The sequence below is a fragment of the Coenobita brevimanus genome, chromosome 23 (assembly GCF_032717465.1).
Source record: "Coenobita brevimanus isolate Jiangsu-jjx chromosome 23, ASM3271746v2, whole genome shotgun sequence".
Classification (NCBI taxonomy): Eukaryota; Metazoa; Arthropoda; class Malacostraca; order Decapoda; family Coenobitidae; genus Coenobita; species Coenobita brevimanus.
Window position 1 is genome coordinate 55720485 of NC_136976.1, and position 19488 is coordinate 55739972.

The 19488-nt window shown below is 41.4% G+C and overlaps 1 protein-coding gene across 1 annotated transcript in view; it reads right to left on the minus strand.

Annotated features, from left to right (window-relative positions):
• LOC145392717 (4'-phosphopantetheine phosphatase) overlaps positions 1-19488 on the minus strand; it is a 274959-nt gene that overhangs the window by 23299 nt on the left and 232172 nt on the right. Inside the window, exons 15-16 of the mRNA XM_080267017.1 lie at positions 14445-14614; positions 2499-2657 (exon numbers count right to left, since the gene is read on the minus strand). Coding sequence (XP_080123143.1) covers positions 2499-2657; positions 14445-14614 — 329 coding nt within the window. The remainder of the gene's footprint in view (positions 1-2498; positions 2658-14444; positions 14615-19488) is intronic.

The following is a 19488-nucleotide window of genomic DNA, read 5'->3' on the forward strand; positions in this document are numbered from 1 at the left end:
TGTTTCACACTGGTATTAATTTGGATATTATAACACCTTCAAGCACTTCTCTCGCAGCCTCCACTCCCAGACGTCTGTTTAATATAAAGGACTTCATAGCACCAGCCACTTTCTTTCCCTGTACTACTTTACTTTCAACTTCCCTGTAATATATATCTCTCTTTTCTCTTTTTGCACTGAGGTACACAAACCCAACCAGATCTAGGCTTTCTCCATTCACCCGCACATCACATTATGAAATCTCAACTTTACTCTTACAAACATTTACTTTCTAAGCACAACTCTCAAAGACATCATCAAAACTCTGCATCAATCTGCAAAGCTCTTGTTCACTATTATTAAGCTGCATCATTTGTATACTGTACATCAGATATGAGATATGATACTCCACACTTCATCATAAATTACCAACCTCATACTTCCAACAGAATACTGCATTGTACAGTACAGTACAGTACAGTAATCCCGCATTTTTTGCGGATTTTTTGTCGAAGGTTTTGCCCTCTCGCGGATTTTCTTAGCATTAATAAGTTCAACTAAAATATCCTTGAATATACAGAAAACAAAAAAATTGAAATTCCCGCAGCTTCCAATTGTAGCGCGGTAAACTCACGCCACCCTCTGTCCCTTTCCCGCGGCCCCTCTGCCAGTGTTACCATATCTAGCATAATTTTATTCTTTTAGCATAATTTTGATCAAATTTTCGAGTCTGGAATATTTTTTAGCATATTAGAAGTTTTAGAATCATTCTAGCATAATACAGAATGGAATGGAATATTTTTGGAATAATTTTATAAAAGCTACAAATCAGAGAGAGAGAGAGAGAGGGAGAGACGAATAAGGTAAGAAGATGTTTGAATAGTTGGTTACTTTCAGTTTGGGCTTGGTTGGGTTGGATTAGGTTAGGTTAGGTTAGGTTAGGTTGGATTAGGTTAGGTTAGGTTTTAGGTTAGGTTCGGTTTGGTTCGGTTAGGTTAGGTTAGGATAAGTTTGAGCTTTGTACTTTACCCATGAAACCTAGGTTTTTCCGATGGATTTTGGTATGATTCATTCGATTTTCAGCTTCATTTCAGTCGGAAATGACCATTTTCTGTGTTTCCCCCCCTCCCTATAACCTCCGATTCCCCAAAGATCCCCCATTATTGCAGGGGGATGGGGGGGGGTCATATCTCAAAATCTGGTTATTTCTGACGGAAATGATGCTCAAAATTGAATGAATCACATCAAAATCCATCAGAAAAACGTAAGTTTCGTGGGAAAAAGCAGTATGGGCAGAAAACTGATATTTATCCTCTTACTGTATGTAGGTTCATTTTAATATTTTCATAGTAAACAATATATAATTAATATGTTGCACGAATATGTATAGAATTTTATCATTTAGCTTCAAGTTAGCATAATTCATTTTTTACTTGGAACAAATTTGCTCAATCTAGCATAATTTTTTCATTGCCCTAGCATAATTTCGTTGTTTGGATATGGCAACACTGCTCTCTGCCCCGCATTCCTCAGTCCACGCCTGACTGCCTCACGTCAGTCACATGTCTGGTGTACTTGTAACCGCAGTATGATACGAGCCTCTTGCCTCCCACTTGCTTTCCACATGGCCCCAGGACGTAAGCCAGCCTCACCAAAGGCTAATAATACAATTAGTAAGAACTCCAAAGTGACAAAACGATCAAGAAAAGTTATGACCTTAGCAGAGAAAACTGTGTTACTGGACAAGCTAAGAAACGACCGTGGGAGTGTTTGCTATCACCAGTTAATGCATCTTTTTATTTTGTACTGCTTTGTGAATAAATGTGTAGATAATTGTGTATTACAGTACGGTGTTTACGTTTTTCCTTCATAATGGAGTATGTGCTTTCAATCTTGTAAGAAGGTATTTCGGGATGAGTATGGAGGTTTCGGGACAATTCGCAGTCACAACAAACACAAAACAATTCGCCTTCATTAATGAAGATAGCTATGGGTGACGCTAGAATATAATTCAAAGGCAACTACAGCGAGGAAGAAACAAGTTAATTATTGACTAAAGGAGCAACTAATAAATAATATCCAGAACCTACGCTACTGAACATAGACTTTGCTGGATCCCCCTGAAATATAGTTATTAAAGTATTGATTAATTAATAAGTATATTGATAAAAGTATTGATTAGTATATTTATAGAATGGCGGGGAATCGTCCAGGGTGCGAACTGTTCTGAAGGGGAATCGTCCATGTTTTGACGGGGAATTGTCTGAAGGCGAATTGTCTCGCAATCAGTATGGACATGGACTGTGTGATGGGCAGCATGGTGGACACAAGTGTAAGATTCAATTGTTAATAGAGTATTCGCGGAATTGACTTTTCGCGGGGGTTACAAGAACGTAACTACCGCGAAATATGCGGGATTACTGTATTATGAAGTTTTCAAATACGAAGACTATATTACTTAAATTACTTTGGCGAATGTCAATTTTACAGTGAGGAATGTGGACAGCCAATAAACATACCTCTGAGCCAGCCACCTATTCTTGATAACAGCAAGTTTAAGTGAATCACAGGTGAAAGGAGTGAGGAGGTTAGTGTGAACGGCTCGGCCCATCCCCTCTACAACCACCAGGTCACAATTCCACTGCACTAGTTCCTCTGCAAGTGACTGGGGCAGTCGGCTGAAAATGGAACACAAAAACTAAAATCAGTTCAAGAATGAAGGGTTTCATATATGACTGTCAATACATCATCCTAATCCTGTTTCCCACATCAAAGGTCAAAGCTACCAAATTTCTTTTGGGATATGAATGAGGGCACTGAATCATCAGCTTCCATTTCTTTTATCCTATATCACAGGAACAGTAATGTTATTTACATCAGAAACATTAGCAAAGAGACCGTTATTCCTTTAAAAATGATATGGAATTGGATTTCAAGTTCTCAGCTCCTGCAATGGTATTGGGATTAGATATTCTAACTTCCAAATATCTGGAAGCATTTCCTACCAACTATGATTCAGTGACTATCATCATCATCATTATCATCATCATCATAACCATCATTATCATCATCATTGTCATCACCATCATCATCCTGCCTCTTTTTCCCTCCCACTGGTAAAAAAAAAAAAAAAAAAAAACATGAAAGAGGCACAACAAATCAACAACATGCCCATATAAATGAGTTAGGCTGTTCCTCTGGCAACTGTGCCAGAGAAACAGCCCAAAAGTCATTAACATATTACTCTTACTTAAAATGAAAAACATCTGAATCACTCTCTCAATTCAAAATTGCTTGAAGTCATGCAAAAGCTGTAATAAATCTAGCTGAATCTAACTTTCTTCAAAAGCAAGCATCAAAACTACTTAACAACCCTAATGACAAAAGTATTTTGGTTAACACTTAATTCTTTCAATGATAATTTTAACGAGTCATCATCCATTCCCCCACTACAATCTTCAGATGGCAACATTACAAATGACCCACGTGCAAAAGTAGATATTCTTGCCAGTACATTTGCCAAAAATTCTACCATGGACGATGCCAGCCTGAATGTCCCAGTACTAGAACTTGACTCTCCCGAAATAGTTCCACTTAAAATACAAACAAGATACGTACAATCCATCCTAGACAATTTACCTACAAACAAAGCTCCAGGCCCAGATGGAATTCCGCCAATTGTTTTGAAAAAGTGTTCCCCTGAACTTGCCTCTGTTCTAGCTAAATTATTCAGACTATGCATATGTACTTCGTCATCCCCAAATTCATGGAAAGAAGCCAATATCCACCCAATTCCGAAGAAAGGAAGTTCCTCTGACCCCTCTGATTACAGACCAATAGCTGTCACATCTTCTCTTGGTAAGGTACTTCAAACTTTAATTAATACGCACATTGTTAAACATCTTGAATCCAACAACTTAATTAGTGATAGACAATATGGTTTTTGCCACGAAAGATCCACCATTGACATACTCAATCTCCTCATTCATACCATCCATCAATCAACTGACATGCATGGAGGAACTCATGCAGTAGCCCTTGATATTTCTAAAGCTTTCGATACAGTATGGCACCGTTCTCTGCTGTCCAAACTCCCTTGCTATGGACTAACATCTTTTGATCCTTTGATTTCCTCATATCTCAGTGACAGGAAAATAAGAGTAAAAGTAGATGATGTATATTCCAATTTCCACTCAATTAACGCCGGTGTGCCACAGGGATCAGTTCTGGCGCCAACCCTGTTCCTGGTTCATATTAATGAGCTCTTATCTGTCACCCACAATCCCATCCACTCATATGCATATAACTCAACACTACATAGTTCATGCACACTCAGACACCCATTTACAAAGTCTAATATCTCTACCTCTCAACTCAGTACTGTACAACCATCTCCATAAATCAAGACCTACCTACGATCAGTGAATGGGGACAAAACTATCTATCTATCTATCTATTGCCAGACACCTCAATCCCGTTCGGGGTGGCCACAAACAAATCGCCTCCAAGTCACCCTGTCCCCCACCATTTCACTGCCCTGCTCCCAACTCACATCCCCCACTCTTATATACCTCTCCACCCCATCCCTCCATGTCATCCTCAGCCTCCCCCTTCCCCTCACTCACAAACATTCTCTTCGTCAGTCTTTCACCTTCCATCCTCTCCACATGGCCAAACCACCTCAGTGTATTCCTCCTAACGCTTCCTATCACACCCACATCCACACCACAACGCTCCTTTATATCCTCATTTGTCAGCCTGTCTCTCCATGTGACTACACAGGCTCCTCTTAACCCCTAAAACGCGGATCGTCGCATTTGCGACGGTCGGCCCAAAGGGCAGAACGGCGGGTCGTCGCGTTTGCGATTTCAGTTAATTTTGAATAACCGCGGGCAAGCATGCTCCAGCTGGTATTGTCTATCAGTCCCGCCACCAGTGAGCTACGTTTAGCACACTTGACCTTTGTACTACTGACCTCGGTTGTTGCCAAGTCTCATTTTTTTTACCCACCGACGCACCGATGCGCGGCCCTCCCTCGTCGTGCGATATGGCAACGCGCGGACGGCTGATACGTGTCAATCTGCGCCGTCATCTCGCAAGCACTTTTTGCTATTGGGAAACGCTTGTTTCCCCAGTTGTCACACTGTCATTTTTTCGCGCGGTTTGCCCCAGAATAGCGTCAGTCCACGCAAATCTGCCACGGTGACACCATGTCAAACTCAAGCTCTTCTGGTTCCGTGCCTTCTAGCCCTCCGAAAAAGGGTTTTGTGACCTCAACCCCCTTCAAAACTTTACCAGTGACTACCAAGGGGCTAAGTGACTCTGCAATAGCCTCAGAACTGTTGAAAGCCTCAATGGACTATGGCAGTGACGTGGGTGTTTGGTCGAGCCTGGCTGAATCAGAGACACAATCTAGTGCTGATTCAGGCCCTGAAGTGATTCTTTCTGTGCCAGAGGAGACTGTGTCTGTGCCCAGCACCTCAACAGGGAAGGCCCCGGTGAAAAGGGGCCTCGAATATGGGAAGGGGGAAAAAAGGAAGAGGAGCGGAGACCCCAGTGCACCGCCATTGTCCCCTACGCCACGTCACGCCACCGCAAGCCCGCCACGTACTCCCAGCCCTGTTCTCTCGTCCTCCTCATCTGCTGTCCTGTCTCCTGAGTCGTCGGAGTCTCCTTCACCACCGAGAAAGGGAAGTAAACGAGCAATTTTACGTTTGAGAGGTTATCGTAGGCCTAGTGTTCGTGTAAGTAAAGTTAAGTCCCCTAGGCTAACTCGCACTAGGCAACTCAGGAGTCACGCCATCGCGGGTGACCTTGACCCAAGTGATAATGTCCCTCCCACCACCACCAACCACCACCACCACAACACCAACACGGCCTGGGATAGCCTCTCCCTTACCTACTATTGCCCAGCCTGCCTCACCCACTCCCACACGACCTGCCTCACCCCCCGCCGCCCCAAGCACCTCCCAGCCTAAGCAGGGAACGCTAGATGCTTTCGTGTGGTCAGAGGGATCAGATTTTGTGCCTGAAGATCTGCCCTTTGACGACAGTGAGTGTGGACTTCAGGCTGACTTCCCTGTGGACGACGATGGTGAATGCGTTGACTACCTGTTGGCCTTCCTTGACGACGAGGTTATGGAGCACATCTGTACCGAGACAAACAGGTACGAGGGGCAATGTGCGCCAGTTCGCGAAGGAGAAGGTGAGGCTGCCACGCCATCCACGTCGCGGATGGCATCATGGGTGCCTCTTACGATCCGTGAGCTTTTTGTATTTATTGGATTGATGTTGCTAATGCCGCACAACTGGAAACATAAGTTAGAAGAATACTGGACTTCCGACGAGCTGTGCCCAACACCCATATTCAATAAATACATGAGCCGCGATCGTTTTAGGCAGCTGATGACTTATCTTCACTTCGCGAACAATGATGAGCCTTCCCAAACTGACCCATTATGGAAAGTGAGGGGAATCCTGAACATGATCAAAGATAAGTTTACGAGGTTCTTGCGCCCATTCAAGAAAGTCGTGATTGACGAGTCTTTGGTATTGTTCAGGGGCCGTCTTCGGTTCGTCCAGTACATTCCAAGCAAACGCCACCGCTTTGGAATCAAGTTTTTCGTGCTGTGCGACTGCAAGACGGGGTTCATCCTTGACTTCGTCATCTACACCGCCAGCAATGTCGATTTGGATAAGACTGACCCCCTTGGATTCTCTGGTTCTGGGGTGAAAGTGCTTTTGGAAAAGTACTTTGGCGAGAATCATGTCCTGTATATGGACAATTACTATACAGCTCCAAAACTCGCCAAGTACCTTTCTGAACACGGCGTCGGCTCCTGTGGCACTGTCAGAAGTAAAAGGGCACATTACCCTGCCTTCCCCGAGGCTGAAAAGTCAAAGCGGGGAGACGTGCACCTGAAGAAATCTGACAAGATGCTTGCGATCAGGTGGCATGATAAGAGAGTCATGAACATGCTCACCACAGTACACAAGGGTGAAATGCTGGCAACAGGGAAGGTCGACAGAAGGACTGGCAAGCCTGTGATGAAGCCTGATGCTGTCATTGACTATAACGTCAATATGCGGCTGGTGGACAAGTCGGATATGATGATTGGAGAGATTGACTGTCTGAGGAAAAATCGTCGTTGGTACAGGAAGGTGTTCTTGCACTTGATTGATATGTGCATGTTGAACGCCTTCATCCTGTATAAAATCAAGAACAGGAAGCCAGCCAACTACTCTCTCAGACGATTTTCCAAGACTTGTGTCTACCAGCTGCTTCAGCGTTACGGCCAGGTGCTTTCTACAGGTCCCAAACGCCACCCTCACACACCTCCAGACCGCCTACAGTGTATGGCCTACCTTCAGCGACACCGCCTGGAGCCACTGCCAGCCACTGCAAAGAGGGGGAAAGCACTGAGGAGGTGTCATGTGTGCAGCCACACTACCAGGCAGGAAAGAACTTTTAGGCGCACCTCCTTGCAGTGCAAAGAGTGCAAAGTTCCCCTCTGTGCTTACCCGTGTTTCTTTGACTACCACAGCCTAAGTAGATTTTGAAAATAAGGGTAAAAATATTGGAAAAAATACTGAGAGTGACAGTGATAATATTGTTTAGTTTTCTTTTACGTGCTGACAGTGACAGCCTCATGAGTGTAAATTAGTGTATGTACTTGTAAAAGCACTGACAGTTACAGTGTTTTTTGGTGTAAATAATTGTACATAGTAATAATATAAGTATTGCGAGTGACAGTCACTCCAGTGTAAAAAGATGAAAGCATATTTTCCTATTCTATGTGCTGACAGTGACAGTTTTTTGTGTATAAAATATTATTTTTATAACACTGGACAGTGACACTGATGAATAAGGCAAAAAAAAAAAACAGATACAGTGAAAGTGAGCGATAGAAATGAAGTGCGAGTGGCCGACAGGAGCGAGAATAAAGTGCCTGCCGTAAGGCTGAATAAACTCGCGCCGCGGTGGTCTTCCTCAGTCCCAATCCACAATACTGGCAGTGACATTGATTTTTATGGCCGTAATAGTGACAGGCAAACGTTTGCGAAGTCCTATGATGGAAAAAAAAGGAGTATACGTGTTTTTCGCCGAGAAAAGGCAAATGTGACAATATTGACGGGAAGATCGCCACCACGCTGCATGTCGGCCGTGCGCTCCGTCCATTTTAGCCTTATTTTCAGTTCTTATTTACAAATATGGATTCCAAACAACCTGTACGTTGTTGTATAAAGCGTACTGTGACAGACTGAGGCTGTGGTAGAAAGAAAACCGGGTTTCTGGAGGTGTGAGAGTGAAGACTTTGTTACCCAACTTTGCAAGTCTTCACAAGTCCTTTGGTAGTCAACGAAGGCTCAACATGTGGCTCAGGAGATAGCTGAATGTAAGTAATATATGCCATAAAAATTTTAATGCTCTAGGGTTAATCTATGATTTTTGGCAAATATTTTTCCACAGGTACTCAGACCCCGCTACAACCCCGCCACAGCGGGGGGATCGCCCATACACAGCCGCGTTTTAGGGGTTAAATAACTCATTTCCACTGCTCTCACTCTTAACTTGTGCCCTTCCAACAACGTCCAAGCTTCACTTCCATACATTAGAGTTGGTATTACAATACTGTCATGTAGTTACTTTTTCACTTCCATGCTCACTTCCCTGTTTCTTATCACTGTTTTCAAGGAACCAGCAACCTTTCTTCCCTGCTGTACCCTTTCAAGCACTTCACCCTCCAAACCTCCATCCTTACTCATCACACTACCCAAGTACTTAAACATACTCACATTTTCCAATTCCTCACCACCCAACCTTGCTGTACATTCACTGACTTCACCTCTCTCAAAGACCATCACTTTACTCTTCCCTACATTCACCTTTAGATTCCATTTCTTACACACTCTCCCAAACTCATCCCTAAGCCTTGCAGCTCCCCTTTGTCTTCACTCAACAACACAGTATCATCTGCAAACAACAGTACAGGGAGTTTCTAAACACTACCCTCTCTCACCAGGGCCACTCCAACATCCACTACCCTACCTTGTACCTCTTTTATTACCCCATCCATGTGCAGATTGAACAACCATGGAGACATGACACATCCCTGTTTCAACCCAACCTTCAAAGAGAAAAATTCACTCAGTTCACCATCCACACGCACCACAGCCTTAGCACCATCATACATACTCTTCACAGCATTCAACAACTTCCCATCTACTCCATATATTCTTAATACTTTCCACAATCCTTGTCTATCCACCCTGTCATATGCTTTCTCCAAATCCATGAAAGCTGCATACAACTTCTTTTCCTTCTCTAGAAACTTTTCCACTAAAGATCTAAGAATGAATATCTGATCTACACAACCTCTTCCCTTCCTAAAGCCTCCCTGTTCTTCTCCAACTAATTCCTCTGTTATTTCCCTAACTTTGTCAACAAGTATCCTACCATACACTTTTCCTATTATACTAAGAAGACAAATGCCCCTATGATTACCACACACTTCTTTTCCCCCTTTTCCTTTGTACAAGGGAATAATTATACCTGACTTCCAATCCTCCTGGACTCGACCTTCCTCCCAGGCCAATCTGCACATCTTCCACATCCATTCTACTACTATTTCTCCCTCATGCTTCAACATTTCACCACACACTCCATCAATTCCAGGGGCTTTTCCCAGTTTAACTTTCTTCATTGCTTCCACAACTTCTATCCTACTGATTTCTTCCTGTCTTCTCACCTCCCTCTGTCTCCCAGCCATTCCCCAGCCACTTATACTCGCATTACTTCCATCCTCTATGATCAACAATTCCTTAAAGTGTTCTCTCCATCTGCTCACTCTTTCTCCCTTCTCCACTAGTAATCTACCATTTTTATCTTTCACTCCCCTGCTAACTTCATTTCCACCCTGTCTTACTCTCTTCATCTCTTTCCAGAACATTTTCTTACAGTCCCTCCACTTTACACTCAAATTCCTTCCAAATTCCTCATCCACTCTCTTCTTACTCTCTCTTTCTAATCTTTTCACCCCTCTCTTTCTTTCTGCATACAACTCTCTCTTCCGTCTCTCAACTTCTTCCACGCCCCTATTTCTCATCCATTCATTGTATGCTTTCTTCTTTTGTGCCACAGCCTGTCTCACCTCTTCATTCAACCACGGTATTCCTTGCACCCCCCTCGGTCTTCTCTTCATCCAACACACCACATCACATGCTGCACATATTTCTTCTGTGAATATCCTGCACACACCTTTCACGTCCCCCATCTGCTCCAATTCATATTTGCCCAATCATTCCTCCACTTCTCTCTTATATTCTGCCTTTTTCTCATCCTCTTGTAACCTTTCCACTCTCCTTGCAAATAATCCTTCTTCCCGTCCTTCCCTTCTTCTATTTCTCCATCTTTTTTGTATCTTGATTCTGGCCACCACCAAGTAGTGGTCAGAAAGTCCACTTCCCCAACCTTGTCTTACTTAATGCTAGTAAAACTAAATATATATAATTTACTAATAGACAGACATTCCCAGACTTGTATATTACCTTCAGTACTACTAATATTCCCATCTCCAAAAGTATTGAAATTCTCAGCGTCTCACTTAACAACATCTTCAGCTGGACCTCTCATGTTAGATCACTTGCTAAACTGCCTCAGACACTTGGACTAATGTACAGAGTCCGTAACTTCTTCACTGATGAGCAGTTAGCTGTGATGAGTCATGTGCACTCTCAGCTTGAATACTGCTCACCTTTGTGGAATGGATGTGGAGAGGTTGCATTAAAACAATTAGACAAAATTCAGAACAAGTCTATTAGAATTATTAACAACCCTGCCATTACAAACACACTACCTCCCCTGCAAGTAAGAAGGAATGTTGCCTCCCTTTCATTATTTTAGATATTTTTATGGGAAATCCTCAAAGTTGCGTCCATGATGCCACCTCTCCATGCCTTCCTTTGTGCTACACGAGCATCTGGTAGCGCTCATGACTGGAATGTCACTCAACCATATTGCAGAACTTTTGCCCATCCGAATTCTTTCATTCCCCGTACTGCATCTATTTGGAACTCGCTTCCCTAAAGTTGTTTCCCTCCAAACTTCAACCTACAGCTATTCATGTCTAACTGTTACAGATACAGTATTTTATGAACAGAGGACACCAGTAATCTGGTATATGGATTATTTTTTTTATTCATTTGTTTTCCTTCCTCTGTTCTGTTATTTAAAAAAAAAAAAAAAATGAAAGGGCCACACACTCATCCGCTCACCATTCAAACCTTCATAATCCTGACTCCACCTCACACGCATAACCATTCACAGGTATGTGCTTCACATGTACCTATCAGGTGGTAGGTGGCAGCAACCATTAACCACTCACTTGATGTAGTGCTGCCTACTTCTTATTAACCTTTATATATATATATGTATATATATATATAGATATATATATATATATAAATATATATATATATATATACTCAAACCTCAATTTAAGGGACCTCCATTTAAGGAATTTCAGATTTAAGGGACTCCATATTCTACCAGACAAACGGACAAGACCATTCAAAAGTGATACGTAATGTTTAGGTTATACACATTAATGCTTCTTTATACGGTACCATGAAATAATATTCATAAATCATATAAATGAGTGAGAAAAGTTAAACAATCATTGCATTTCATAATAAGATTGTCTTTATATGTGGTAAAACAAGGGACATTTTCAGGTAAGGGACAAGTTGATCCCCCATTTAGTCCCTTAAATTGAAGTTTGAGTATATATATATATATATATATATATATATATATATATATATATATACTGTATAAATATATATACAGTAATCACTCTAATATCCGGACGCCCAATAACCGAACATCCCCACTAACCAAACCTTATCGTCCTGGGATCAAACATTCCCAAAATGGTCCGAAAATCCAAAAAAATTGGAAAAAAAATCGATTTTTTGCCGTCCGTAATTTGAACTTGCCGCGCGCGCCGCGTGAGAGCATTGTTTTGGTTCGTCATTCCTCCGACGTCCGATAGAGCGCCGCTGCATCCTCCCCACTTCCCGCCTGTCTCTCACCGCGACAAGAGTCACTGCTCGACGTGAGTTTGCGGCTGTCTTCAGAGTCTTCTGTAGTCGGTACGCCATCACCACTACCCACCGATGCACCCCTTGGATGCCTGCCAGTGATACTCTCGGGCTCTGACAGTGAATAAACAGCAAGAACTTCACTAGACCACACGGGAATTTTGAGTGTTGTGCAGTGAAAAAAACGGTGTGTTGTGTTAAGGTTTTCAAGTTGGGAGAAAAGACTAAGTAGAAAAGAAATTTAACGTAACTAACCTTCTTTGTTTTGGCTTTGGAAACTTAAAAAAACTTGGGAAAAGTTTATGTGCAACACTTAAATTTAATGGAACATTATTTGGACTAAAGTGAACACTGTGAAAAGAACGGACTTCTGTGTGTTAGTGACTAAGTTCAGTGCAAGACTTCAGGAAGAGTGTAGTGCAAGTGCTTCAGGAAATCGTTCTTACTGTCAGAGTCCGAGAGGAGGCGGTTATTCATCGAGGTGGCCAGGGACTTGCTGTAAGTAGCCAGAATGTTTCATGTTGTACTATTTTCCATACTATATTTACCAGAATGTTTCATATTGTATTTTTTTTCCATACTATACTTACCAGAAAGTGTCATACTGTACTTCTTTCCATACTAAACTTACCTCATGCATGTGCAGTAGGAATGTGTTTTTCAGAGTTCGGTTAGGTTCGGTTAGGTTAGGTTCGGTTAGAGTCCATAAGTACCAGAATGTTTATTAATGTATGAACATACTTCTAAACCCACATTTTATGTTTCTATTGCATTTATTTCAGTCATTTATGTGCCTTATTGGTGTGATTTGGGTGTTAAATAGGTGCTATGCATGTCCGGAGGGAGTTGTATAGGTGTTTCTCTGTGTTAGGGTCCGTAAGTACAAGTCCATAAGCTGGGGCCCAATATCCGGACGAAACCAATATCCGAACCTACCGATGGCTCTATTGATCCGGATATTGGAGGGGTTACTGTATATATATATATATATATATATATATATACTGTATATATATATATATATATATATATATATATATATCCCCCCCCCCCCGTGTCTGTCCTTTGCTCTTCTTCTTTTCCATCCTGTCTCTTTTTATTACTCCTCCTTCCACTTCAGATGGCTCTACACTGAGTGACATGCCTAATGGTTTCCTGTAATCCAGGAAAACATTCACAATGCTGTGTGGTGACCATATAACCAAATAATGGGGTGATGAGCAGGCTGCTATGGTGACCCTGCTAACTGGGTGAAGATGCAAATGTGGCATCCATCCAGGAACCAAAAATCCACATTTTTACCCTGCACCTCACTGTGCCAAGATGCTGTGAACCACCAGGGGACACTGATGGTTCACTGCAAGGGATGACCCTGCAGGGGTGGTTGCTTTCCTGTGGTTGATGGGTCTGTTTAGCCAGACAGACTAGGGCTGTTCAACAACAACACCATGTACCTATGAGAAAGAGTCAAGCCAATGACTATAAATTGAGAAAGGGATGCCAAGCCCTTGTCATGCACTCCTCTGTACAAAATTAATCCAACTAGCTTGATCCCTTGTCAGTTATTTAACTTCCTTACCTCACACTCTCAAGACTCATTTACCAGATCTATTCACCCTTAACTTCCATACCTCACACTCTCACTGACTCATTTACCAAATCTACCCATCTTCTTGGGCCACCATGCCTCCTCCAACCTTCACACATACCCTTTTTCACCATCTCATTCTCCCTATATGACTACAATCTAAGCACAAAGCACACACTCTTCAACTCTTCCGTTCACAGGCATCCTTACAATCTTTCGTGAACCACATTATTTCTTAACATATCCACTTTCTACTCTCCACACATGATTCTAAATGGCCCTTTTCCTTCTCTCAAACTCTTGACTTTTTGCCTTCATACCAAGTTTCACATCCAAATATTAATGTGGGCATTACAATTCCTTCATGCAATCTTCTTGCAGATCCAACATACCTCTGTTTTGTATCAAGGCCTTCATAGCATTGGCTTTCTTTCCCCGTGCTGCAGTACTCTGCTTTCCATTTCCATTTTCTGACACTGCATCAAAGTGCTTAAATGCCACTAATTCAAGTTTCTAACCATTCACCAGCATATCACTGTGAATCACATTCTCTCTCTCAACAACCGTCATTTTACTCTTATTTATATTGTATTCACTTTCAAAACATAACACTTACAGACATCAACAACGTTTGTACCAGTCTGCAGAGTTCTTAGTCTTGATTAGGAAACAGCATAGCATGACCTGCATACTGTATATCAGATTTGACAAACTCCACCCTTCTCCAATCATTACTATACTTACACATATTCAAGAATATATGGTAATTCCTCACCTGAGATCAAGGCATGGTGAGGCTTGACCAGATTCCCGTATGCAGAGAGTGCCAGCCTCCAGGTGTTGGCCAATTATCGGACACACAACAGCCACTTGCTTCATCAGCATTCCAAGTTCCTCAGCAGTAACATCATTGAGGGCTGGTTTACTGTTGGCACACAGCACTACCTGTAGCAACCAACAAGGAAACAGCAAACACAATCAAAATTAGTTTGACAAAGACACCTCAACATGCAACAATGAAAACAGAGGAAGATGAACTAATTTCAACATTAACTCTGCACTTGATACATACATCCCTTGTGTTAAATGGTTCATGTGTTAACCTAAGATACTTTGTAACTCAGACAAATGAAACCCATAATATAATGACCACTGTGTTAACCTCATCTCTAGTCTCAACCCCTTGTTCCTCCTTAACACCCTTGTATGGCAATACATACTTATTGACATGCTTTATAAAGAAATGCCCTACTATTCAGAGATAAAACTAATACCCTACTATTCAGAAATAAAACTGATACCCTACTATTCAGAGGTAAAACTAGACATAAAACAGTGATATTTGGAGAAGTACAAAGCAACAAACTGTGGCATTCACCTTGAAACACAACAACAACTGGCTTGGTGTTATGGGGAAAATCAATGGCTGAGGAGTTGAGGTTGGAGCTGGCCCCCAGGTCCTCTACACTTCCACTAGGTACTGAAGGTAGCACCAAATATCTTGAAGTCACTGTTGTTGTTTTATACCCTTCTAATATCACTCTTTTATGTTTTTTAAGCTTTATGTCTGCTTATCGGTTGAGATTTGTGCACTATGACATTACTGCACGTTAAATTTCAAGCATCAGAAGGGCTTTCCACTAGGATAATGCCACATAAAACTAGTAAAAATCCACAGAAGTTGGATCAGGGAAATTCTTTGTGTCATTACATTACCCAGACCTATGTGACTTGAAACTGCATAATTCAGAGGATGACTGCACATGAAGTGCTGTGTCCATTACTTTCTACAGTAGGCAGAGCTAATGCTGCCTACCATAAAATGTACCTCATTATGCAGGCCATCTTTGGACATGCAAATATACACACACAATATGCCTACAGTACAAGAAAGGTAAAGCCACCTTTGAAGCTGAAGCTTCCACACCCCCATACTGCAAATAACCCATCTTCCCAATTGACAGATGGACATAACACCAAAAATATGTATTCGAGACAAAAACTATGAAGAGACAAGCCCCTAAAAACATACATATCTATATATCTATATCTATCTATCTATCTATCTATCTATCCATCCATCCATCCATCATCCAATCCTACATTGCCCCATAAGTAGCGTAGGAGCCCGGGGCTAGGCAGTTGGTCCCGACATTTAAGATGAGAGTGACCAGCCTCACTCATCCCTGTGTGGTATTACATGAGAAATCAACCCCAACAACCCCTTGGATATAAACCTTCACCAGCTCAATCCGATTGGAGTGCAATAATTACCTGCTAAACCGCCAGGCGCCAAAATTTGGTTATATGGTTACCACCCAGCGTAGTAAATGGTTTCCTGGTATACAGGAAACCATTTGGCTTGTCACTCAGTGTAGAGTCACCCACAAGCTGAAGGAAGAGGAAAGAATGAAGGAAAGAAAGACAGAAGACGAAGTGTAAAGTCACCCGTAGGAAGTAGGACCAGGAAAGAATGAAGGAAAGAATGACATAAGAGAATGGAAGGAAAGAAGGATGGAGGGGAAAAGGCAGACACCCGAGTGCAGCACTACATCAAGTGAGTGGATGGTGAGCGCCCCCACCTACTACAATCTATCTATCGATCTATATATATATATATATATATATATATATATATATATATATTATATATATACTGTATATTGGATGTTAAACAAACTGAAATCGATGAAGATCTATGCATACAATGTAAGAAGCCTCACAGAAGATTATAAACTTGATAACCTAATGACTGAACTGGAAAAGATTAGTTGGGATATTGTAGGTCTGAGTGATATTCAAAGAAAAGAAGAATAAGTCATTCAGCTCGAAGATAGCTACCACCTGTTTTACTACAGCGGAAGGGAAAATGAAAGAGTTAGTGGTGTAGGATTTCTAATTAACATAAATCTTGCAGACAACATTGTTAAATTCAGCAGTGTATCTGACAGAGATGCATTTGTTGTCATTAGACTGTGCAAAATATATACCATGAAAGTCATACAAGTATATGCACCAACTTCTCGAAGTCCAGATGAAGAAACAGAAACATTCTATGATGACATCTCCCAGATTATGGGAAAAGAAAAGACAACATATACTATACTCATGGGAGACTTCAATGCAAAAGCTGGGAAGTCGAAAAATGGAGAAGCATGTACGGGAAAATTTGGAGTAAAAGACAGGAATGAAAGAGGAGAAATGCCGGTAAATTTTGCTGAAATGTTTAACAAGAGAATAATGAACACATTCTTCCACAAAAGAACAGGGAGAAAGTGGACCTGGAGAAGTCCAAATGGAGAAACAAAGAATGAAATCGACTTCATTATAGCAGATAAGAATAACATGATCACAAATGTCACAGTTATCAACAAAGTAAATATAGGTAGTGATCATAGAATGGTGGGTTGCACAGCCAGATTCAATTTCAGAGGTGAAAGAAAGAAGATGATTAAAGATAAAAAGATATGCTCAATAATAGTAAACGAAAACAAAGCAGCCTTTCAGTTGGAAATAAAGAACAGATTTCAGGCTCTAAGTAATGCTGAATGTGACACTGATGAGCTGAATGACAGACTAACAAAAGTGCTAAGAGAATCAGCAGAGGTAATAGGAAAACCTAATACAACCAAAGCCAAGAAATATTCAGAAAAGACACTCGAGCTTATGAAAAAACGAAAGGAAATGAAAGTAAAGACAAAGAAAGATGAAATAGAACGAGCAGAATTAAATAAGCTTATCAACAAAAGACAAAGAGAAGAAAAAAGAAAGAGAAAGATGGACCAGATCAATGAAACCATCAAATATGGAAAAAATCCGAAACAGGTCCGAAGTAAAATGGCACTAGGAAAGCAACAAATGACATCACTGAAAGAAAAAAACGGTGAAATCATTAAATGCAGAGATAAGATGGTGAAGAGAGTTGAAGAATTTTACAAAGAACTGTATGCATCAAAGACAGTAGTACCAACAGCTAACTTTTCAGACAACACAAGAGAAATACCTGAGGTAACACCAGACGAAGTAAATATTTGTCTTAAAAATATGAAAAGAGGGGAGGCTCTGGGAGAAGATGGAATAGTAACAGATTTACTGTTCGATGACGGAGTAGAAGTACAAAATAGGCTTGCACACTTATTTACCCACGGTATAAAACAGAAGAAAATTCCCAAAACATGGTGTAACACAATAGTTATTTCACTCTACAAAATGGGTGACTCAAAAGCTCTTAGTAACTATCGACCCATTGGCCTATTATCAGTCATTTACAAACTCTTCACTAAAGTCCTTATGAACAGAATAACATCAATTTTGGAGGAAAACCAACCTCGTGAACAAGCATGATTCCGAAGCGGGTATTCGACCAATGACCATCTACATACAATGAATCAGCTAACTGAGAAAACTACAGAATACTGTATAATAAACCACTGTGCTTAGGTTTTGTTGATTACGAAATGGCTTTTGATTCAGTGGAGCACACAGCAATTATAAAATCACGAGAACAAGGAGTGAATGAGAACAATGTAAACCGGCTCGAAAACATATGTAATGAGGGAACTGCTACAGTTAAATTACATAAGGACTCAGAAAAAATTAAGATTGAGAAGGGTGTGCATCAGGGAGATACAATTTCACCAAAATTATTTACTCTGTACCTTTTACAAATATTTCAATTCAAATTCAACTTCCTTAGATTCACTGTCCATTTGGGTGAAGCACAGATACATACTCGTTTCATGTCTCTTTATAAAGTACAATGACAATGCAAAACAGCATTTAGGAGAATTGGAATACTGTATAAGGTACAATTCTTTATTATAAATATGATACTTCAGGTGTGAATTTGAAACCAACCAATCACATGACAGGAGTGCACAGGTGCCACATTCACGAAAGTGAATCATCAGCTGGAAAAAAATCGAGTATAGTATGCTTGCACCCAATCGGCTTAAGGCGGGCCGATTACACTTGGTTCACAGACTACACACACATTCAAAGCCGCTACAACACTACAGTTACACTCACAAGCACTTCTCACCCTACATACAGTCTCTACCAAGACAGCCTAAGCCTCTGGGTAGAGATATAGTCGCTGTATCGTCCCTGTTCAAAAAGGATAGGCCGGTTCTGCAGTGGGCCTCAATGGCTGATATGTGTATATATATATATATATATATATATATGTGTGTATGTATTTTTTCATTGCCAGACGCCATGTATCCCAAACAGGGTGGCCAAGGGCTTAGAGTTAATTGTTTTACAGGGAGGGGCAGTAATTCTCCACCAACCCCACTTGACACGAAGGGAGATATATATATATATTTTTATTCATTCATTGCCAGACGCCATGTATCCCAAACAGGGTGGCCAAGGGCTTAAAGTTAATTGTTTTACAGGGAGGGGCACTAATCCTCCACCAACCCCACTTGACACGTAGGGAGATATATATATATATATAGCCTCTGTGGTACAGTGGTAAAGTCTGCGTTTTCATACACTGAAGAACGAGGGTTCGTGCCCCGCCAGGGTAATAAACATTGGGAGTGTTCTTCAGGCCAAGTACTGCATTGGAGGAAACGAGGGGTGCTGTGGTTAAACCCGTGTCACTTACTATAAAGTATGCTTGCACCCAGTCGACTTGCGCGGGCTGATTACACTTGGTTCACAGACTACACACACATCCAAGGCCACTCCAACACTACAATTACACTTACAAGCACTTCTCACCCTACATACAATCTCTACTAGACAGCCAAAGCCACTTGGTTGAGATACATTGGCTGTATCATCCCCACTTCGGTCAGGATAGGCCGGTC